We start from the raw sequence: 24901 nt of genomic DNA, 5'->3' as shown, positions 1-24901 counted from the left end.
GGTGGCTCAGTGGGTCAAGCATCTGACTTCAGCTGAGGTCATGATCTCAAGGTTTGTGAGTTCAAGCCCACGTCAGACTCTGTGTTGACAGCTCAGAGTCTGGAGACTGCTTCGGAATCAGTGACCCCCTCTCTCTCTGCCCCTCCCCCACTCACGCTCTGTCCCTTCTCTCAAAAAATAAATAAATGTTAAAAATAAATTTTAAAAAAGAACTCTCTGCCATTTTCCTCACTTTCATACTCCTCCTTCCTATCAACAAAACTGGTTTCAAAGTAGCAACTTTAAAAATCTAAACAGGATATAGTTTATGAATTTGTCAAAGCACTATCAATAAACAGACAAATCAAGACATTATCATGGGCATTATATATTTATCATATATATTTGCTATTTATTTGAACATGCTCTTGAATCCCAACTTTGGCTACCCATTGCTCTAAATGTCAATACTCAAGAGACAAGTGTTGACTGGAAAGGAATATGAACTTTATTCAAGAGACAGACCACCTAGGGAAAAGACTCTTGTCCAAAAGCCAACCCCCAGGGGGCCAGTCTCCTGAATAAAGCTCATAATCTTTTCCAGTCAACACTTGTCTCTTGAGTATTGACCTTTCGAGGGACAAGTCGCAGAACTATGGATTCAGTAACAAATGTTGGCAAGCCAGCCAGGAACCAGTGCCCCTGTGGTCAGTTCCCCCAGGGAAACCCAAGAAGAAGCAGTAGGCAGTGGCAGTGCACCAGAGCTTCCTCATTCATTTCCAAGGCTAATTATTTGGAGGAGCTCGGGAGGTTAGCAGCTCAGGGCTAGGTAGGCTCAGGGAGGGAACCTGAGAGACCTGTCCCTGCAGATGCCAAGGCTTCTTTTGTTTAGGGGAAATTCTCTGGTGACTCCCAACCAACACTAACTTCTAGTTTTGCTTTTAACTTGAATGGAAAGGAAAAGAACGTATGGAGCAAAGTAAGGAGTTTCTGGACCTGGTAGGTTTGTCAGAAGTGCACACAGACATAGTTTCTTTTTTGTGAAGTGCCAGGTGCCTTTGTTTCTATTGTTTGTGCTCTTCTTTTCTGGCAGAGGCACAACATTTGAGAGAAACTAAGACCTTGACTAGCTTGAATAACAGTTAATTCCTTCAGGATTTGGGGCAGATCTGTCTTTGGTATGTGTGTGTGTGTTTGTGTTTATCATCTTTTGTGAAATGGGAGAGATTCTATCTCTATCTTGCCAACTATGCTGTTGGGTTGGATTTTAATAAATGGAAAGAGGATAGCTAGGAATCCATGACTAAGAAAAAAGATGATTTTCTATAATAATCCTGCCTGGCTGATGTACCGTCTAGAATCAGATGAGAGGGTCTCTAAATATTACACCATTTTGCAATTAGAGTTTTTGTCAAAGGGCAGGAAAAAATGATGAGATACCCTATGTTCAGGCCTTCATGTCTTTACATCGTAAAGATGCTGCTCAGGAAAACAGTAACTTAATGGCACAGGGACAAAGAGAGAGACCAACTGTGTGTCTTGATGTAAGTGAAAAACAAAGACAGAATGAAGAATATATGACAAATCTGGCTCTTACTGTGCCCTCAGCCAGAGTTCTTACCTCCACCTTCTCCTCTTCTGTTTAGGGCTTCGATCCCACCATCCTATAGGATGCGGGCAAGGAAATCCTGGAACAAGATTCTTAACAGATCTTAAAGTCTTTCCCTTTCAGACAGGGCACCCAGTTTGGACAGTGACCATTCCCTTGGGTCCTGGGCAATATCCTTTAAGACAATACTATTAAGGAGAATTAATGTTCAAGGATAGCCTCTCAAGTATTATTGGACATACACTCCTTTTCAAACTTCAGACTTAATGAATTGAAAAAATGCCAATTGCTCTTATAGAGATGACCTTCGAAAGATGGTGGAACTCTTTTTGAGCATTTTTGCAACCCATCAGCTGAGTTGGGCAGATATAAAAGCTATAATGAATATGATGTTAACCACAAGTGAAAGATATCTAGTATTGGCCAAAGCAGATGAGAAAGTCCAGCACGTCTATCATGAGGACCCAGCCCAGGCCCCAGTCCCAAGAACTGCTGTCCCATTGGTTGAGCCCATTTGGGACCCAAATTGAGGAGGTTTATCACAACTTGAGCATTATCAGTAGTGCATCTTGGCACATTTAAGTAAAGGGGTTCCCAAGCAGCATAGTTCGAGCAAGATTCATGAAGTGAAAGAAATAACTGAAAATGCAGCAGCCTGTTTAGAAAGAAATTGTCAAGCCTATTGGAAATATACAGATATCAACCCAGAGGCCCCAGAAAATATCTACATAGTAAACATGACATTTATTGCACAGAGCACCCCTGATATAAAGAGAAAGCTCCAAAAGGAAGAAAGAGCAACAGGAATGAATGAAGAAGCCCTGGAGCTCCCTACCATCCCGTTGATCATTTCCCCACAGGAGCCCCAGGTGCAACTGACAGTGAGAAACCAACTGACGGGCTTTCTAGTAGATACAGGGGATGCGTACAGTATCTTTAAAATTTAATTGACACGGAATGCCCAGAAGACAGTCTCTGTGGTTGGGGTCTCAGGTCAAGCACAGCAAAAAAGGGGCTGTATCTATAGAAAATGGCCTATACAATCACCCAGAGTTGCCCTATATGTGCAAAGAATAATCCAAAACACAAGAGGCACCCACCAAGCCAAGGGATACAATACAAAGGGGAATTTCCTTTTGAGGACTGGCAAATACACTTTACCCAAATGCCTAGGACTACTAGGAATTTTAAACATTTACTAGTGTTTGTAGACATCTTTCTGGGATGGGTTGAAGCTTTCCCTCCCCAAACAGAAAAATCTTCCAACATTGTGAGACTCTTGCTAAAGGAAATTGTTCCTAGGTTTGGTTTACCCTACACAATTGAGAATGATAATGGATCTGCCTTTGTATCCAATGTGGTGCAGAAGGTAAGTGCTGCTTTATAGATCATATATGGACATCATATGCTTCATATAGTGAAAAAGACTATGGCCAAAATCTGTCAAGAAACCAACCTGAGCTAGGATAAGTTTCTACCTTTGCCCTGCTCTGTGGTAGGGGTGCCCCCAGAAACAGGCTAAAATTAAGCCTTTTTGAGATTATATATGGGAGACCCTTTCAGACCTTGGCTCTCGGGACATCACCTTTAGACTAAGAAAATGAAAATGGTAGTAAACAATATGTACAACAATTGAGTCAAATACTGATTGTTTTGCACAGGTTTATCCTCTCTTGTCCTCTTTAGGTCATGAGATGAGCCACTGTAACCTGTCCGGCCTGGAGAAAGAGTACCATTAAAGACCTAGAAAATTAAGGACCCAATTAGCAGTTGGCTGAGAAATGGGTGAAGCCTTATGAAATCTTATTAACCACTTCTACTTCTCTAAAACTTGCAGGGGTAACACCATGCATGCACCACACCAGAGTGAAGAGGGCCCCACCTACTGACAACAAACAAGCCACTGAAACCCCCTGCTGAGAAAGCCATCGTATTCAGGATTTAAAATACCCTTTTAGGAAAGGAAATCTATGACAACTATGTCCACTCTGTGATCCATATTGACCATGTCTTCTCTCTCCCTGGATTGGAAAGACTAGTATAGGTAATTCAGACCTTGGTTACAGCTACATGTGCTACTGATTGTTGGATATGTCATCCAAAAGCCCAATCCATGCTGGACTGTGGAGACTCCTTGGTCCATCCCATTCATAACACCTCAGAAATCCCCCAAGGCAATTGGCTTCCAATCACTAAGGCCCAAATAAAAATGTATAGGGTTAGGGGATGCTTGGCTAGCTCAGTCAGTGGTGCATGCGACTCTTGACCTCAGTCAGGGTCATGAGTTCAAGCCCTACGTTGGGTGCAGAGCTTACTTAATTTTTCAAAAAGACTCTTTAAAAATGTATAGGGTGAAAATAGCTAGATTCCTTCAGAATGATCATGAGGCACCCGCATGTCTCATAAGCCCTGCAATTACTGTACTAAAAGAGGTTATTTTCAAAGGACAGAAAATAAGCATGTATTCCCCCCATTAGACATCACATGAAACCATTTCCCAACAGGGACCAGCTCTCTATGTGTAAACAGCAGTCTTTTTTCCTTCCTGGCTATGGACGACATCCAGAGCCAGGTTCAGGCGAGCCAAGATTGGATGGAATGGGTTGCCCTGTTGGTGAGCCGATTCTCACTAAGACCTGAGGAGGACTCCACTTTTCATCTTAAGTGCTCAAGCTGGGTTTGTCTTTATTTGCAGCTTAGATGGAATCCCCTGGCCCACAGACTGTATTACAAATTCTTCTACCCCTTCTGGCCACCCTAGGGATCCCCTTCTCCCTTGACCCTGCTAATGAAACTAAACATTACGTTAGCTCCCTGAAATTATTTACTAGACTGACTCGTGACTTCCCCAGCAATATCCCTGATAGGGATGAATATTTCTTTGTTTATAAGTTGTTGCCATCACGGGGGGCTGCTGCCTATCAACATGTGCTTTGCAACTGTCCCAAACTCTAACCATCCTAGTTAATGAAACCACCAAATCTCGGGCTAACTTGGAAAAGTCATTAGATTCCCTTGCTAAAGTTGTCCTGGATAACCATACGGCCCTAGACTATACCCTAGCTGAGCAAAGGGGAATTTCTGTTATTGCTGAGTCGTCTTGCTGCACATGTATCAATACTTCCTCAGAAACCAGTATTGATAAAATCAGACAAGCCACTTGGTTGCAGCAGACCCTAGATTGCCAAACACCCCTGTTCCAGAGAGGATGGAATTGGTTCACAAATGTCTTCTCCTGGTTACCGTCAGGACTTAGGTCTGTATTAAAAGTCATTCTAAAATTAGGACTCACATTCATGCTATTAGCACTATGTATAGGAATTAAGCTTATTACAATGTGTGTAACAAAACCATGCAAGCAAGTCACATCAGTTGTGTATAAAGAGATGCTTCAAACCCACATTAACATATTCCATTCCATGGTCCCAACTACGCCCTATATCAGCATGAAGAAGCTACAGACGATGGGCCCTGGTCCTTAATCCCATAGATAAGGAATGGTAAAATTGACAGGGGGGTGATCTTCATAACTAGCATGATGATGTTTAATGGTGTTCTTAAGTTGATATGATTGATTTAATAACCCTCTTTGTGAATCTATAAATCTTACATTCCTTTTTAGAAGGAGAAGAGAAAGCCCACGCCCATCACAGAACAGGAATTAGACCTCTTGCACAACCCTCAGGCAGTGAAAGCTGTAAACAGGCACCATCAAATCTACACAGAATCAGGAAATGTTATATGCCACTGCACCCCTTACTGTTTAACCACCCCTTGCCCTTTTAAAACCCTCTTGGCTAGGGAGAAACCTCAGAGTTGGCTTTTGGATAAGTGTCTGCCTTCTCTCCAGGTGGCCAGCCTTCTGAATAAAGCTCATATTCCTTTCCAATCAACATGTGTCTCTTGAGTATTGACCTTTCAAGCAATGGGCAGCTGAATTTGGGATTCAGTAATAGTAATTGGAAATAACCCACAATAAATAGTGGTAAGATGCTCTGATTTTAGAATGGTAAAATTCATTTAATTACTGATAATATCCCTAAATATTACTTGAAACGTCAGATCATTTATTTCTATTTTAAGGTAAAAGTAACCTGAACACAAAAAGGTATCCTTAAAAAGTGTAGGCTGTAGAATAATGTAGAAAGAGTCCTAATGTTCACTGCCCCAAATCCCAGCAGGTGCAGGAATTTTCTGTCCTGTAATCCTGCAAGTCCAGGCTTGTCCTCTTGCAGAGCTGGGACTCACTGAGTCAGCGCACACCATCTTTGGTTTTTGCCACTTAAAGTTTTTTGTTTTTTTTTTTTTCTCATATGGCACAAACCTGTTCTCTTAAAACTTCTGTCCATAAGTATATGAATATAAAAATATAGAATGTACCCATTTGACAATACCAAATTAAATATAACTGAGGGGAGGGTGATTTCTAAATAATGTGATTATAGGGGTGCCTGGGTGGCTCAGTTGGTTAAGCGTCCGACTTCAGCCAGGTCATGATCACGTGGTCCGTGAGTTCGAGCCCCCCCTCGGGCTCTGGGCTGATGGCTCAGAGCCTGGAGCCTGTTTCCGATTCTGTGTCTCCTTCCCTCTCTGCCCCTCCCCCGTTCATGCTCTGTCTCTCTCTCTCTCAAAAATAAACAAACGTTTAAAAATAAATAAATAAATAAATAAATAATGTGATTGTAACAATGAAGCTTTGCTTTATTTCCACATTCTCACTTCTAAAAAACAAACTAACTTATCTTTTAAATTTTTTTAAATGCTTATTTATTTTTGAGAGAGAGAGAAAGAGAGAGAGAGAGTGTGCAAGCAGGGGAGGGGCAGAGAGAGAGGGAGACACAGAATCCGAAGCAGGCCCCAGGCTCTGAGCTGTCAGCACAGAGCCCGATGTGGGGCTCAAACCCATAAACTGCAATATCATGACTTGAGCCAAAGTCAGACACTCAACTGACTGGGCCACCCAGGCACCCTACCAATTTATTTTTTTAACTTAAAAATTAAGGAAATGTTTACCTAATGAATATCGATAGTTTCTTAGATGTTATATTTTTATTTTGTAATGTTTGTGTTCTCAGGCCTTTGAAAATCAGAATAACTTAGTTTCATTATGATGAGATCTTACACGTGTAAGTCAATATTTATTTATTTATTTATTTATTTATTTATTTATTTATTTATTTTGAGAGGGAGAGAGAGTGCACACAAATGGAGGAGGAGCAGAGAGAGAGAGAGAGAGAGAGAGAGAGAGGAGAATCCCAAGTAGGCTCTGCACGTTAGCACAGAGCCCAAGGCAGGGCTCGATCTCACCACCGTGAGATCATGACCTGAGCCGAAATCAAGAGTCAGACACTTAACCGAATAAATCACCCAGGCACCCCTCTTTTTCTTTTTTAAGTGAAGTCCAACCAGTCACAGGATAATGAGTTTCACTCTCCTTTTTGATTGACCTAAGGTTGGTGATTGCATATCTTCTTCAGCAAGCCAAAGTATTGAGGTTTCCTAAATCCCTAGGCCTCCTCCTCTTCTCTTCTACTTGAATTCTCCCACTTAGCCTGGAAGCAAACAACAGCTTGAGAGAAGCTGTTGAGAGACAGGCAACCATGGGAGAACTCTACACACAATCCCAAAAATAAAAGCTCCTTTTTTATCTTCCCTCAGAATATCGTGGCAAAGAAAATGCCACTGCTGCATCCTAGCGCATTTCTTTGAGAAATATTCATACCTTTCAATTCACTTCAACAATTATTTACTAAGTGCCCATCACCAGGGGAGGATCCAGGCCTTATGCTAGTACTGCAGTTACAATAAGCACAACTTGTGACACTCTGTTCCTTAAAAGTTAGCAGTACTCAAGAGGCCTCTCCTTCACTCACAGAACAAAGACAGCTTTGCTCCATTATAGGCAACTCATGTCCTAGGATGTTTCATAAGCCCCAAGTTGGTCTCAACCAATCCTTGGTGTTTTCCCAACAGTAGATAGTGCACGGAAACAGTGTGGGCCTCAGTTTATACATGAGATTTAAACAGTTTCAGCCTCAGTTTACACATGAGTTTTTAACAAAAGTGAATTAAAACACAGAAAATCATCCTATTAAAAATAATTCATCATGCGTGAGAAGTCATTTGCTTTATTTATATAAATGACAGTTGCAACAAGGGTAAAAATTAGATATAATTCTATAAACTGGAAGACAGGATACTGACATCCAGACATCATTCTTGTAATGGGCAGTTATATATTCAATATAATAAAAATGTAGAATGTTACAAATATCCACATTTGAGGATTATAAAAAAGAAAGCAAAGATAAGAATTCTGCTGGCCCACTCAGTAACCCACAAGATTTATGTAACAGTTCCCACAAACCAATCTCAGAAACAGAACAATGTTACATTTTCTATGAACACAAAGAGTTAAGTACTAGGGATAGTGCTTTATATAATATTGTTTGAGGCAATCTTCATAGGAAACATGATCAAGACTCATAATGGCACAAACGTGATAGGACTTACATTCCCCATTGCAAATTGCACTGCTGTCATAACTCACAAAGAAGTAATTGTAGTATTTTATAAACTGCTCACTGTCCAGGACTGCAAATTGCTTAGCTAATGCATACAAACTTTTTGGCTGCAAATCTTCAATGTCATAGGTCTGAGTCAGCATATATTCCAGCTTCCAATCGGATTCTCCCTTTAGATTTGCATCTGTCAGGTTCAAATAATACTGCAACATATCCTATAGCAAAAACAGTCACAAACCCTGGTTCATTCTCTGCCATAGAAAGTACTGCACAGGAAGAAGCGTCCTTATTAGGATTTATGTGACATTCTTAATTTAAAGTTGTAGTCATTTAGAAAAAAGTGAGAACTGTTTGGTTTGCTTTTTTTTTTTTTTTTAAGGAATTCCATAGACAAATCTGTATTACTTTTTCTCATTTTAAAAACAATGAAGGAACATATTCTAAACTACACAGAGAGATGTACAAAATACAAAGCTTTGGATTCACACACCTCAGAAATAACCACTGCTAATAGTTACATATAAATCAGTGGTGTGCTGGAGGTGGCTGGTACCAGCTCACAGAGCCAATTATCAAATTTTTAGGAATCTCGACACTATAATTAAAGTGTTGCTTTTTTCCCCCCAGTGAACAACTTGTTAAACATTTATCATCACTCCAGTGTATGTCAAGACATAAGTTGTTCTAGACATTATGTACAAAACAAATATAATTATTTAGAATATGTATACCCTATTTACTATCTCTTGGCTTTTTCAAAAAATTAAGCTATACTACGTATGCACTGTTTTGCACTTTTAAAAATAATTAGTGCTATATCAGGGCATCTTTCCATGTCAGTATGTGTATATACATACACACATACATACATATACACATACACACGTATATGTACATGTATACATATATAATATATATATGTGTGTGTGCGTGTGTGTGTGTGTATGTATGATGCTCAGATCCAAAAATAGGCAACTAATAGTTGTAAAAAGAATTCAGTCAATTGTTTTATTTCCTCATTTAATCTAATGTTTACAAATTAAATCTGATTTCCCTTGCCTTATTTTCTTCATAAAAACATGCTCTAAGCGGGGGCGCCTGGGTGGCTCAGTCGGTTAAGCGGCCTACTTCAGCTCAGGTCATGATCTCGCGGTCCGTGAGTTCGAGCCCCGCATCGGGCTCTGTGCTGACAGCTCAGAACCTGGAGCCTGTTTCAGATTCTGTGTCTCCCTCTCTCTGACCCTCCCCCGTTCATGCTCTGTCTCTCTCTGTCTCAAAAACACATAAATGTTAAAAAAAATTAAAAAAAAAAACATGCTCTAAGGGACAAGTGAGCTACCTCTTACTAAGTTTATTTAGGAAAAAAAATGCATTTACATCAATAGAGACTTTAATTGAAAATTCTTTTCAAATGATATTAATTAAAAAGGGCAGTACTCATAAGCAAAAAGCCCAGCCTTTCAATGTTAAATTGGTCTAAAACCTAGTCGTGTACGAGCTCCAGAGAACTTTTGTCTCAAAGATAAATGTCCAACTCATTTTTCTTTACAAAAAAAAAATGCTGCCAACATGTATTGAGTTCTTACTATAAGCCAAGTATTTTTCTAAGTGCTTTACACATATTTGTTCATGTAATCCTCACAGCAATTCTGTGAAGTCAGTAATACTTAGTTTAATCCTCATTTTACAGAGGAATAGACTGGGAATACACAAGGAAATTTGATAAAAGAATGCTTGCGGGAGTATGGTTTCAGAGTCCACAGTCACCCTCACAGCTATGTTCTAGAGAAGAGTAATTAATAAATATGGCTTAATGAAAAGTTTCAGTATGTGTACAAGTCCCCAAATCAGCCCCTGCCCAATGTACTGAACAAATGTCAAGTCCTTAGAAGGACAGAAACAACCTCCCAAAGGCTGATCTCATAATGCCCATACTGAGAAAGTGCTGACCAGCCAAATATAAAAAGAAGACAGACATCATGAGATTTCAACATAGAAACAACGTACATAGTTAAGCTGAAAACATTCAACTAAACTATTGAAAACTATAAAGACATGCATAAATGTGGGGGCAATTCCAAAATTGTGCCAACTTACCAATAGTTTATAATCATGAGGATCATATTGAAATAGTCTGACGCCAGGATTGTTGGTCAGTTTTTCTGCAACACTCTTCACTGGGGTAACAGCAGGAGCCACAAACAAAGAATTTACCGGTCTTCCTGGACAAAACATATGTACATAAACATATTTTTTAATTGAGTTTATCTTTTAAAATTTTTTTTTTCAACGTTTATTTATTTTTGGGACAGAGAGAGACAGAGCATGAATGGGCGAGGGGCAGAGAGAGAGGGAGACACAGAATCGGAAACAGGCTCCAGGCTCTGAGCCATCAGCCCAGAGCCCGACGCGGGGCTCGAACTCACAGACCGCGAGATCGTGACCTGGCTGAAGTCGGACGCTTAACCGACTGCGCCACCCAGGCGCCCCTAATTGAGTTTATCTTTATTAAAAATATAAACAAATTCGAGATTAAGAGATTAACAGACATAACAGCCAAATGATGTATGATCCTTGATGAATCCTGACTTGAAACAACTATAAAGGGACACTTTTGAGAAAACAGAGGAATTTTTATTATGGATTGGTATTAGATGATACTGAAAAATTACTGTTGCTCTTGTTAGGTAGGTAAGTGAATCGTATTAGTATGTAAATTATATAATTAGCCATGTAGTTAATGACAACTGACCAAATGACAATTAGATTATGTGAATTAGCCATATATTTTAGCAATGTATACAGCAGCATGTAGGCTAAAATGGATCTAATGTTTGAGATTTACTTTCAAATACTTGAGAAAAAGAAAAAAGAATAAAGAAGTGAATAGGTAAAGCAAATGTGGCAAAATCCTGATGGATGTTAAATATAAGTGATGGTATGTGGGTGGGGGGGGCATTGTTTATTCTCTTTTAGGTGTATTTGAAAATTTTCATAATAACAAAATCTAAGTTATCACAGGTATATACACACACATACACACAAATACAAAACTAGTTTGTTCTGTACATCTACCTAAAACAATATGCCAATAATTACATAATAAGAACCTGATTGGGGTTACCATGCTTTTATACATATCTATTACAGGAATGAATTTCTGAGTAAAAAAGCTATCAGATGCTGAAAAATGGTCATTTTTTACCAAGCCTACTTTTTGTAGGTGAAAGAGGTAAAGCATTTTGAAAATTTTCCCCAATTGCTGAAAAAAATACATACTGATTTTTTTTTTTTTCCTGGCTGACTATTCTAAAATAAGAACCCTTATTTGGTTAACTCCCAGTTTCCTGTCCTCGTGAGGAGGTCATCTTTAAAAATAGGTAATCATTGTTTTGTTTGATGCTGAGATTCTCCTATTCTTATCTTTTAATTCTGAGTAGATGACAATGTTGATTATCCCTTAAAATTAAGTGTTTGATCTATTTTAAACCAGTGGTGAATTCTGCTTTTCTCTTCAAATTCTGAGAAGTAAAACAAGTCATATAAAAAGACACTTGAGTCTAGGAAGTAAATAATGAACAGCAGTATTTCTCTAAACTTGAGAATCTAAAAGAAAAGTTGAGTGAGCTAAGGGTTTCCGAGCCTTTTTTGTTGATAGCTATCAAATGCTGGTGGCCCCATGGAGCAAATAGGGAGACACCCAACTGCAGGCCTAAATAGGATTTCGACACTTGCCTTACAAACACACAAGACATTCAGAAAAATCTGGTGCTGGCAGGTTGATTTAATGAAACTTGTAATTTACTGGTTCAGTAAAAATTACTGGATATTCACTGCTTTGCTCTAGCATCTTGGATTGGGAAAATGCACACAGAACAGCATATTACCTTTTTTATCAGAAAGCACCATAATACTATCTCTGTGAGTGTGTCCATAAAACTGTCCTGCAATGACATTGCTGTATCTTCTAAAAATATCTATCAATTTCTCATTATACAATTCTCTCATTGATGTGATGTTCCTTGAATGGGGCACATATCCTACTGGGATATGTGCTATGATGTACACCTGGAGAAAGAAACATAATGAGGACTGATGAGAATCTTTTTGCACGTGTATCATAACCAAATGACATTTAGATATCCAAGATTAAAAGTACTGTATATTAATTAAAATTTAGAAAGCAAATATACCATCTCTCCTATTACCAAAAAAAAAAAAAAGATGAAATTATAAAACTATTAGTATCATTCTACTTGCATTTGACTCACTTAAATTACACTGTTGATGATATATAGTAACTGTGATCTTGGTCACAATTTTTTTTTAATCAACAGATGTCAATCAGTCATCAAAGCATTAAAAGCAAAGCAAAATAAAACAAACACAGCAGATTTAATTAAACCGTAAGGTGTTTCATGTGAAAACACCTTCAAATTTTAATATCTTTATTAATAGCTGACCCCACTTGAGTTAATAAATACACAAATTTAGCCCCTGTTTATCCCCAGATGATTTTAGTCTCTGGGATCTACCTTCTCCTTATTTTGCTGAGAGGTGTTCAGTGTCTTTTCTAGCCATTCAAACTGATTTGCTGGGTCAGTCTTATTCAGAGTCATGATATTTGGGCCGTAGTACAAGTTTGTGTTTAGACTGATGATCCTAAGGTTCAGATTAGGTGAAACTTTCTGTGAATAAAAGCCACCTACAAAAACAAATTTAAGACACACTCTAGAAAAACACGTACACAGATTCACAGTGACTATGAAAGCAAACTCTTAATTATGGTTTACAAGCCAGTCAGGGAGGTGACACTTATTTCTCATTATTTAGTTTGTGCATACATAGGTTGTCATTAAATAAGAATCACTTACTGAAAACCTACTGTGTGCCAGATCCAGTGGTGGGACTTCCACATACTGACCTACCAACAGTTGTATCCGATATTCAGATGAAAATGATATTGGCACTAGGTCATGAGGTGTCAAATTTTAGAAAAGAAACATTAATGCATCAACTCCTACTTTTGCATGTTTGGGGAGTTAAGATGAGAGATATAGTGCAGTACAAAATGCAAAAGTAGGAACACACGTGGACCGTGCCAAAGACTACTATGGGAGAGATGTCAGATAAACCAGACCTGCTACAGTCTTAGTAGGAATGAGACTTAAAGGCAAAATCGCCCTCACACCTGTGAGCCGATGGTGGTAACACCCAAGGGTCTGCTGCAGTGGTACTTTTGGAGCTAGCACCTGATCTTGGACCTGCTCTCTTTGCCCTGGGCCCACTCACCATCCATGCCTCTCCACAGCTTTCAAACATGACTTACAGCCTCCAAAGAAACGGGCACATCCAGAATGAACACACCCAAGCAAACATTAAAGATCTTAGTCTGAACAACATGAATAAAAATAGAGACAAAATAAGGATGAATAAATCTTTCACTTACCTTTCCTTAAAGTATGAATAGATTCTTCGTCCAACCAGGGCTCCCAGAGATTTGCTACTGCATTGTACACCTTGCTGGTGACTACAGGCAGTTGATCCTGGCCACAAACAATACAATCCACCATTGAAACTTTAAAGATACATAGATTAACTAATTTAAACATTACTTGAGCATTTACTACTATATGAGACATCTGGAGAGGCAAGGATGAGTACTAGATAGGCTTCATCTTCAAGGAATGTATAACTTCGTTAAAGAGACAAAAAAAATATAATCAATCACCTGTCAGACAATGTGCCAGGTGCCATCACAGAGGTTCTGGCAGGGTAGAAGCATGAACAATCGAGTCTGGCCCAGAGAGTCAGGGGGGGAAAGTGAAGAAAGCACATCAACCTGCCCTTGAATAATGATTTCATCATGTTGGCAAGAAAGGGCATCAAAGTAAAGACAATGGCCCAGACACCAACACTCACAGTGCTATACACAGAAAAAAGCACTTGTGCCACGTGGCCAGGATATAGGACGGACATGGGAGTGTGCTCATTAAAGAGAAACAGAGGCAGGTGTGAGCCTGAACACACAGGGCCTGGAACAGCACACTGAGAGAATGGAGAACATTTCATGATTTTAGAATTAAACAAAGTCTTTTGAAATGTTCACACCAGTATAAAGCTTTTGAACTTTCTGAATGAAGACTGACAACCACATGCTTTTGATTTGGAGAAGTCTCTTTATATGAACATGTTTTGATTTTTTGTAAGCAATGTATACATAAAACATTTTTATCATCATAAAGTATTTTTATCATCCTATTTTATCACATTATAATAAAGGATCTTAGCTCTGCGGGGCACCTGGGTGGCTCAGTCGGTTAAACGTCCAACTTCAGCTCAGGTCATGATCTCACGGTTCGTGAGTTCGAACCCGGTGTCCGGCTCTGTGCTGACAGCCGAGAGCCTGAAGCCTGCTTTGCATTCTGTCTCCCTCTCTCTGTGCCCCTCCCCCCGCTCATGCTCGCAATCTGTCTCTGTCAAAAATAAATAAACTTAAAAAAAATTTTTTTTAAGGATCTTTAAGGAAGAAAAAAATACCCCAAACTTTAAGAAAGTATATACTGAGGGACACCTGGGTGTCTCAGTCAGTTGCGTGAACAAGCCCTGACTTTGATTCAGGTCATGATCTCACGGTTGTGAGACTGAGTCCCGTGTCGGGCTCCATGCCCAGCATGGAGCCTGCTTGGGATTTTCTCTCCCTCTCTCTGCCTCTCTCTCTCTTTCTCTCTCTCGATATCTCTAATAATAAAAATAAAATAATAATAATTTTAAATTTAAAATAAATTTAAAAAAAGAAAGTGCATACTGAATAAAAATCCAAAAATCACTTGTGAAATTAAATAATTATTCCGATTTTCTTGTTTTAAAAATTATATTAATAAACAGAAGCCATTTCCTTCACACTCCTCCTTTTCTTCTGTATATTAGTGACATAGATCTATTTCTTAAAGTAATTTTCCCATCAGCACTAGTTAAAATGCTTATTTATTTTCCAAGATGACACCCAAGTCACATTAGTTCCTAATACATATGCCTAATACACGATGAAAACAGAAATACATTCAGGGAAAGTAATAACTAAATGACTTGTTCTAACTAGAACTATTAGTATATTTTTAATTTGTGTTAGATATCAGACTCCTCTGTCTGAAAAGTATACTGAATACTAAAAATTATGACTTATAGGCCAACCCAGATTCTGATTAAAACTTGGTCACATGATCATCATCAAAAATCTGAAAGTGTTAGCCATGTGTATCCCAAGGTATTGGGATAGATGCCAAAATACTGGAATGGTCGTATGAAATCTTAAAATTATATAAAATTACTGTAGAGTTTTCTCTCAATTTTAGTTATGAGAAATGTGAGCATCAGAGAAGTTAGATGATTCATCCAGGGACAGCTGGTCAGTTCCAGGGTTGGTCTAAATTCCAGGTCTTTCCAGTGTCACTCCTATGTCCAATTATTAATTGTACCATGCCATCATCTCAATCCTCTTTGGCTGTGACATGCACAGTGCCAAGAAATGAGGTATAATGGGAAGTGACCCACCCATAAGTTTGGTGGCGCCAGTCTTGCCAGTGTAGGAGTAAATGAGGACCCTGGCCCAGACTGCCTCCTTGGGCGGCAACTGGAAGGAGTCCCTAGGCTGCCCACACTAATATCTACTTCTGATGTAATGGGTGGGGACATGCATCTACATATGCATGTTTAGGTAGCTATGTTTATGTGTATGTTTATGAGATTTTAATGGAGAAATAATACTTATTAAAGTATCTGCTTGATTTGTTACTAACAGTTTTGTTACTAACATTCACCAGAATTCCATCTCGGCTAACAGTCTGTAGGAGAGTTTGTTGTGGGGCTTTCATGTTACATTGACATTCCTGAAACTGGCGTGGAAGGGTGGAAGCAGAATAATAGAAAGAAGATTTTCAGATATAAAGTCACAAGCTAGAAAGACAAAAAAAATAACTAAGGTATACGGGCTGCCCAATTTACCCAAGTTATACATACGATAGGATATATTTTAGAATTTGTATTTGTATATTATCTGTATCTGTGAATCACTATAAGATTTGACTTCACAAAGACAGAAATAAAAGTAAAATAAAACAAATCCCCAAAGGAGTTAGGGAAAATGTATCCCACATGTTGCTGCTTACTGCTCCAATAACTACCACTCCACTTATTGAGGGCATAATATGTACCAGGTAGAAAGCTACGCCCTATTCATGTAATATCACTAATTCTCATGGAAACTTCTGAGGGTGGGTGTTATTGCTCCTATTTACAAATGAGTGACTTATGGGTCAAGGACATTAAGCGAATTATCCAAGTTGGCCAAGCTATCAGGAGCAGGGCAGGATGAGGCTTTACATTCTAGTAAATACGACTCCAAACCCCGCATGTTCTCCACTATGTCAATCTATCTGTCACCTAAAGCATATAAAAAACAATGTGGGTAGCTCCTGGTTTCTAGAGATTGTTCATCCCCAAGCATCCTCCCTGTGTGGTCTCACATCTCAATAGTAACAAAGTTGACCACTGGTTTAGAGGATGACTCACAAAGACTAACACATTGTTCATCTCAAGCCCAGAGGCCAGTGCCAAAAAGTTACTTGAAACAAGTTCATCCTAGAGTACAACGCCTCAAAATCCCTGTATTTAGGTGATCAAAATGCTCACTAAGCATTCTTGTGGCCTGAGATGGAAAAGATATTCTAAGCAAGAAGATAAATCTAGACAGAGAGGCATGAAAGTAAATATTGTGTTCAGGAATACTGAGTATGTTAATCTGGCAAGAACAAGGGATGTATGAAAGAATGTTAGTCTAATTGAACACAAAAGATCCAGGATGTGGGCTCTATCACTACGTGATTGTGAGCACTTGAACAAGCAACTTGATATTTTGGGGACTCAGTTTTCTCATCCATAAAATGAAGAGTTGATCTAGACTAAGGCTCACCAAACTTTTCCTATACAGGGCCAAATAATAAATATTTTAAACTTATGGGCCATATGGTCTCTCTTGCCACAATTCTACTCTGCTGTTCTAGTGCAAAATCAGAAATCAGCCACAGGCAATACAGAAAGAATAGCCATGGCTCTGTTCTAATAAAACTTTATTAACAAAAGCAAGTGGTAGGCCAAATTTGGACCACAGGTCGTAGTGTGTCAAGTCCTGGACTAAAACACTAAAACTCTGAGATATCTTGAATCTGTCCAAATCTAAGATTCTACACCTACTATAACAGGACCCTCCAGCCAGGACTAGTACCCGACCGTTATGCACAGGCTATTTAACAAACTGCCACACTGATAGGTTAAGGCCTGGGCTTATCAGTCATCAAATATTCTAAACACAATCTCGGTCTTGAGTTTTATCTTAATCAGATAAACTGGACCCAAACAGGAACTTCCCTCTTTGGTTCTTATGACAGTTTGCTATGATCAGAGTGTGGAGAGCTTTGTCTGCCTAAGAGAAGTTGTGAAAAATGTAAACATTTGTCAATATCAACCTTCCTTGCCAACCTTTATCATAAAATGTGAATGAACAACACTGTTATTCAAAAGAAAGTAGAAACTGAGGAATATTATGAAGGAAAACAAGAATCAATAATCCACAAACTAGGCAATTTGCTTCCAAAACTCACTATGGACATATCTTTTTATGGATTAGGGAGAATCACTTTCAAGTCCCCAAAGCACTTGTCTTACCTTCTTCAGGGGTTATTAACAGTGCACTCTACCTCCATGAGCCCCACTCCCACGTCTTATCATCAGCTAGTTATTGTCAGAATTTTGACAGTACTAATGGGAAAATTCCTTGAAACACTTTTGGAGTTTACATCAAATTTACCTGTGGCCAATAGTCATGATTACCCAGTGCAGGGAAAACCTGGAGATTTGGAAAGACACTCTGGATGGTGGTTGTCATATTAGCAATCACATTTATGACTGAGTCTGTTGAGAGTTCATGCACAGGAACGTGAGGTGGGCTATCCCTGCAAAGGAGACAGAATCATAGCAAAATCAACTTCTATAAAAAGTCACTAGACATGCATGATGCCTGGTTGTATTATCATTGCACACTTCCATGATAAAACAACAGATGATTATTGAAAGAGCTGATAAACTACTCTTCATTTATCTTTCTCCCACAGAGTATCCCATTTTAAAAACTGTGTGATACAACAGATAAGCAGGAAATCTCAGCCTATTACACTGCTTGACTGAAGATTTGTGAGAGGCAAATAGTTGAGCAATTAAAAGCACAGATTCCAGAGCTAAAATCCCTGGATTCAAATTCCAGCTTTGCCATTTACTAGCTGTGTACACTTGAACAAGTTACTTAGATGCCCAGCCTTCATTTCTTCATCTGTAAAATGGGGATAATAATATCAAATGCAAATGTTAAATGAGGTATAATTTAAACATTAGTTAAATAGCACCGGTCATTACTGCAGGCATAGGGAATACAAACCTTATCACTCTGTCATGACAGATAGAATTAATTAATTATGCCACCAGAAGATAATGTTTACAAAATTGCTATTCTCTATCTCTGCCCTTTGCCCACTTGTGCCCTCTCTCTCTCAAAAAAAAAAAAACAAAAAACAAAAAACAGAAACAAAAACAAAACCTAATTAATTAATATTAGTGGGAATTCAGGATTCTAATGAAGCTTAGGTCACTGTAGATAAATATTGAGCAACTAACAGTATTTATATACTCACTTACCCTGTCCATATCATGAAAGATGCTTCTTGTCCTGAATTTTTAATGAAATCAAATGCTGACAAAATAAGGTAATAGGGAGAATCACACAGAACATCTCCAAAAGGACCAGGATTGGAGGCATTTGCGCCTTTAGATGAAGCACACACTTTGGTGTGGTCATCTGTGATGTGGTAAGTAGGGTCTAAGTGTAAATCAGTCACATGCCAAAACTGTCCTGTTGATTAGAAAAGAAATGGTGTTAAATCTACTTCCCTTTAGGTATTCCCATACACATATTTACAGTAAGACTGGAGACAGTTACTCCTCCCTGTGATGGAGTAAAACCCTAGTAATTTAAATGTTAATTTGCCCTGAAAGTAAATACAATACTTTCCTGTCAGTAGATGAGGGTCCCAAAGATAGTGGGAAGAATTTACTAAAATTTACTATTTACATGGGTCAGAACCGATGAGCTCACTGATGGCGTGCCTACATAAAAAAGACTATGTAACAAACGTAAATTGCATAATGAAATACAGGGAGACATACTTCAGATGGGTCAATAATAATATTGTGTATTAACAGTATGTTTCCTTCCTTGCAGAATTTATGGTTTTAGAATTTATTTATGTGCTTCTTGTGGAAAAACTGACATAGAAACATGATGTGGTCTGTTTGGGTTACAGAGTGGATAGATTGCAAAACCAGAAACTAAATCTCACTCCTAATTTCTTGTAAAACCTGGCCTCTCAACATTAATGGAAAAAGAGTATAAATGTTTAATACTAGCTTTAAACCAAAAGTAGGAATTTCCAGAGGCTCTTAAAAGCTACTAAACATAGGAACATCTTCTAGCATACACTTGTATCAAATGTTGATAATGTTAAGGAAAGCATTTGTTAAAGAGGATGCTTCCATTCAGTTTTCAGTGAGAAACCTGGAACCCATTTGATACCATGGGAAAGATTCTTTAATTGAAGGAAATAGTAGTACTAATATTCAGAGTAGTGTCTCTCTTTATTAGGCATTTGTGCCAGGCATTATAATAAAGAAACTAAATATACTATGCCATTTTATTCTCGAAACCACTCTCTTGAAGTAGGAATCACTGTTCTCATTTTAGAGGGGAGAAATGCAAGCTGGGTCCATTAGGAATCTGCTCAGGTATACACAGCTAATAAACAGCACAGTCAGAATCTGAGCCCCACTTCGAAAGGCCCTCCAGCTTGCGTATACATAAGTTACATATATCTTCTATGATTTTGCTGCCTTCTCATATGCAATTAATAAATTATTTTAGTACTGAGGCTTTTTCACACTTTGAATTTGGAGTTTACTCTGATTATGACTAATTTATATCAGAAATGACATAGCAGCACATACTACACCAAAAACATGGAGCAAACAAGTAGAATGCAAACTTTTATCTATCTATACAAAGATGATAAAAGCTAAGTATGTATATGAGCAAACACCTGAATAGGACCCAAAGCTGGGATAAGAAAGTAAGAAACTGAAAACTGTTAATTTGTTAGGGTGGAAACGTTAAGTTGTATTTGGGTTGTTTTTTCTCCACAACATTATTATGATTTTATAACATATTTAAGTTCACAGCTAAGACATGGTAGACAAAAGATCCAGAAGAAAGCAGACATAAAACAGTCTTTATGATCAATTACTTTGTATCCTATGCCCATTTGAAAATACATGCCAAGAGTAATTTATTTTCTTCTTTAATGCAGAAAATACTCCAGCTTCCATTTCTAGCCCAGACTTACTGTATCCAACACACAAAGTGAGGTTGACAAATAGCTCAGAATCATCCTGGAGGCTGTCCTTCCTTGAGGTATAAATATATAGTGCATCTCAATTTTATTTAAACATGTTTTTAATGATTTGTAGAATATTAAGGTATAATAAGCTATACACAGAACAGTATAGTGTTATGGTTAAGATGGGGAACTCCAGAGTCAGACTACCTGACTTCAAATCCAAGCTCTATTTACTAATCTAGCTGTGTGATCCTGGCTTGTTTTATCTGCAAAATGGGAAGAATATTACTGCCTTCTATATGAGGGTTAAGTGATTTGGTAGAAGTAAAGCTCTTAGAACATACCTGGCATCTAGTAACCTCAGTGTTAGTTATACTGTTAATATTTTGACGGGGCACCTGGGTGGCTCAGTCAGTTAAGTGTCTGACTTCAGCTCAGGTCATGATCTCATGGTTCGTGAGTTCAAGCCCCACGTTGGGCTCAGAGCCTGAAGCCTGCTTCAGATTCTGTGTGTGTCTCTCTCTCTCTCTCTCTCTCTCTCTCTCTCTCTCTCTCCCTCTCTCTCTCTCTCTCTCTCTCTGTCCCTCCCCTGCTCACGCTCTCTCTCTCTCTCACAAAAATAAACATTAAAAAAAAAGTTATACTGTTTTTATTTTGTAACCTTAAGCTTGAATTTGAGATGGAACTTCTTCATTTCCAAGTAATACTTAAAATTTATCAGGTACTTACTGTAAGTTTAGTACCTTTTTTATGTTTTACATGTATTAACTCATCATTATTTTCATTTTAAAGATAAGGACACAGAGATTAAGTCCAAGTCACATGTGTCATACACAACAGAGTCAAGATAGAGATTCAGGAAGTCTGATTCCGGATTCCATGTTGCTCTTAACCACTGTATCACTTGCCTCTATGTGTGCTCACATTCAACTGTCCTTCCGTGTCACTCACCTCACGTAAAATACATAACACCTACATGAGATACTGTGACAATTAAGGGACATGAGATAATAAGTATACTAAAATTTTATAAACCAAAACTGGAAACACATTAAGAATACATCTCCAGTACCTAGATTTGTATGTCCTCAGCATCTAGAACATGACCTATAGTAGGCCCTCAGTAAACATTCCTTAATGAGGCACAGGCAGATTTCAGGATTTCCTCAAGATCACATGGTGACTCATTAATGAGAGCTGAACTAGAACCAGTCCCTCCAGACTCCCAGTCTAGCACCCTTTCCACTACACTGCACCACCAGACAGATAAGTGAGGAGGTAATTATTTAGATGCACTGAAGAAAGTCTTTAAATAGAAGCCAAGAGGAGTTCTGACAGGTTCTTAACCTGGGATTTATGAATAATGAACCTCTGGAGGCCTCACCTTCCACTTCTAATGAAATTATATATAAAGTGCTGTGTGTGTGTGTGTGTGTGTGTGTGTGTGTGTGTGTGTGTGTGTGTGTGTAAGGCCACAGACCTGGCCTTTGGCCAAGCCCTACTCCACTACAGATTCTTTGATTTGTGGTCCAAAGTTCATTTCACCACACAATGATTTCTTTCTTGTTCTGCAGATAACCTTTAAGAAGATTTCCACAAATGTATGTGTGTATACATGTGTGTGTTGTTAATATACCTAGATAAATGCTTAACATTATATACCAAAAAACTTATGGTTTAGCTAAAAAAATTGTAATTTATCCTAAAAAAACCTAGTAAACAATAATTCAGATGTTTAGACACATCTGAATTGTTTAAAATAGGTATTTTTGGTTTTTTGTTTATAATGTCAGTTCCTACCAAATACCTCAGCAGGCCTTGACCTACTAACTCTAATCAGAGATGTGGACAAACACACCCAGGTGAAGACTCCTGGGTTGTTGTCCTCTGACCACTGAGACTTGACAGAACAGAAAGTTGAGACTGGGAATTTACACACACACACACACACACACACACACACCAATTAAGCACAGGACAGTCATGGTGAGTGTTATAAAGGAAGCATTTCCGGATGGGGTCAGGTGAAGAGAGAGAGTGTCACATCAAGTAGAAAACATGTAAAATAATATAGCCAATGCGAAACTGCTGAGTCAACACTTCAGCAAGTCTCTGAACCCCATCCCTTCCTCCTCCCTAAGTGACTCAGCCTTCTAGTTTCCATATGAAAACGGGGAGGTGTAAGTGGAGCTGCCCTAGACACCACAAAGTTGTTGCTGAGGACTTAAGCAATCAGATCCTTAAAACCAAACAGTAAATTTGCCAATGGGTATTCCCAATGGGTAGCAACCTGGGACATTTTATTTCAAAATCCTGAACGGTCACCTAACTAAAGAAAAACAACACAAGCTTCAATAAAAGCAGAAACCAACACACATAAGTATTTGGGGATAATTTCTCGTTACGACTGACAGTTAAGAAACCAGATTCACAGTTCTTGCTTTTAACCTGACAGCTGAGTCACGAGAACTGGCTCTCACGCAAAGAGGAGGTATTTTTTTCAGAGCATTTCCAGAGCCTTGTGAGAAAGCAAGAGCGTCAGAGAACAGCACCAAGCACTGTGCTAAGTTTCAGAGGCGGCTAAGTCCCCAAACACAGAACAGAATTCCACCTATCAAAACTTCCCCCCTCTAAAGAACAGAACAATTCTTTTCAAAGGGTGTCAGGCAGGTGGGGTTACCTTTACCTTTGAAAGGGAAGGCTCAAAAGGCACCCTAAAATCTAAAATTTGTTTAACAGGTTGTTGGGTCCCAATTCTGAGTTTCATATTCCATAGGTCTGGAGTGGGCTGAAAACCTGCATTTCTAAGAAGTTTGGGTGACGCTGATGCTGCTGGTCCCAGGCGGACCACAAAAGGGATTGCATTAAACTTGTCAAGTATGATTAAAATTGATCCCGCCCACAGAGAGTCCGGTAACATCCAGGTAAAGTGAAATAAAGGCCCCACGAGTTCTAACGTAGACTAAGAGGTGAGTAGCACCGAGACTCTGGCAGGAGGAGTAAGAAGAAAAGGCCAACAAACCCGGCGGGCAGGACAGAAGATACTAGAAGTCCCACTGAAATGTACACCCCTATGGGGAAGAGGAAGCTCCGTACTCCCTGTGTTCTGGGCAGATTCGGGGCCCGTGGGAATGAGGGACATCCAACTTCTAGCTTCGGTTCTGCTTGAGACGTGCACATTTCCTTCCTCCCGCCCCCGGAACAAACGCGCAGTGGAACCTAGTCTCCCGCAGCTCCTTGCAGCGCCCCCACTGGCCAAGGGTACTTTCTCCAGCCACCTGGACCTCCCGCTGGTCGCCTGGCGCTCTCCTCCCGCAGTCGCCCTCGCCCTCCCCGCGCCCGGCGCGTCTGGCTCCCCTCCCCTCCACTCCCTGGAGCCTCGGCCGCGGCGCACTGCTGCCCCCACGCACTTTTCCAGACTTCGCGCGGGCGCTTTGGCCGGTTGTTCTCGGGCAGCTCCCGGGAGGGAAGGGGTCGCGGACTCACCCACAGCCGGAGCTGAACTCTCGGGCGCCAGGGGCAGCCCGAACCCGGGACTGCCACGCCAGGCGAGCAACAGGCAGCAGACAAGCGCGCCCAGCAGAGCCATCACGGGTCAAAGCCACGGGCCTGGGAGACTGAGGCTGTCTGGCTTGGGGGTGGAGAGAAGGCAGAAGAAGGGTGAGGGTGTAGACGCCCTGCAGTCACGTGCGAGGGTAGATTCCGCAAAAGGTCAGTTCGTTTGACCTTCAGCAACTGTCTAGCGACGATCTGCCCTCTTATGCCTTCCGTCAATGACTGGCCAGGGAAGGAATGTGCTTGGGCAAACTTCAAGCAGATCATCTTCCCTAAATGCTGCCTGGCCTTAAACAGATGGGGCTCCGCTGCAGAAGACATGCAGAGAACCTTGAAGTATGAGAATTTGGAGGAGGGCAGCAGAAGTTTTGGATAGCACAGCTATCTCAAAGGGTGGTCCCTGGACTAGAAGCATCAGCACTACCTGGGAATTTTAGTAAGAAATGAAAATTTTTAGGTCCTATCCCAGACCAATTATATCAAAAACTCAGGAAGGAGCGTAAAAATGGTCCAGTAATTTGTGTTTTTAATAGCCCTCCAGGTGATGCTAAAGTGATGGTGATGTTTGAGAACCACTGCTCAAAGACACAGGATTTTAGGGGCTTTTGGGTGGCTCAGTCGGTTGAGTGTCTGACTTCCACTCAGGTCATGATCTCAGGGTTGGTGGGTTTGAACTGGCAGAGGGCTCTGTGCTGACAGCTCAGAGCCTGGAGCCTGTTGTGGATTCTGTGGCTCCC

The 24901-nt window shown here is 39.7% G+C and overlaps 1 protein-coding gene across 1 annotated transcript; it reads right to left on the bottom strand.

Moving 5' to 3' along the window:
• Positions 1-7696: 7696 nt before the first annotated feature.
• On the bottom strand, positions 7697-24354 carry SMPDL3A (sphingomyelin phosphodiesterase acid like 3A). Its single transcript, XM_025925381.2, has 8 exons — positions 24096-24354; positions 18859-19072; positions 17978-18122; positions 13562-13658; positions 12648-12817; positions 12000-12180; positions 10210-10334; positions 7697-8327 (listed from the first exon to the last, which is right to left on the bottom strand). Exons 1-8 carry the CDS (start codon positions 24196-24198, stop codon positions 8010-8012), a joined length of 1353 nt encoding a protein of 450 aa, XP_025781166.1. The 5' UTR covers positions 24199-24354; the 3' UTR covers positions 7697-8009.
• Between the last annotated feature and the right edge of the window lie 547 nt (positions 24355-24901).

Source organism: Puma concolor, chromosome B2 (assembly GCF_028749965.1).
Source record: "Puma concolor isolate L17-30 chromosome B2, mPumCon1.1.hap2, whole genome shotgun sequence".
Taxonomy (NCBI): Eukaryota; Metazoa; Chordata; class Mammalia; order Carnivora; family Felidae; genus Puma; species Puma concolor.
This window is presented reverse-complemented; position numbering and strand designations above follow the sequence as displayed.

What these genes read in the sequence shown, in the direction of transcription:
- SMPDL3A (XM_025925381.2), bottom strand. Translation starts at nt 24,198, where the DNA reads ATGGCTCTGCTGGGCGCGCTTGTCTGCTGCCTGTTGCTCGCCTGGCGT. An exon ending in ATCATGACTATTGGCCACAG is followed by an intron (nt 13,659 to 17,977) that starts GTAAATTTGATG and finishes GTTTGTGGCCAG; the next exon opens with GATCAACTGCCTGTAGTCAC. An exon ending in TATTCATACTTTAAGGAAAG is followed by an intron (nt 12,818 to 13,561) that starts GTAAGTGAAAGA and finishes TTGTTTTTGTAG; the next exon opens with GTGGCTTTTATTCACAGAAA.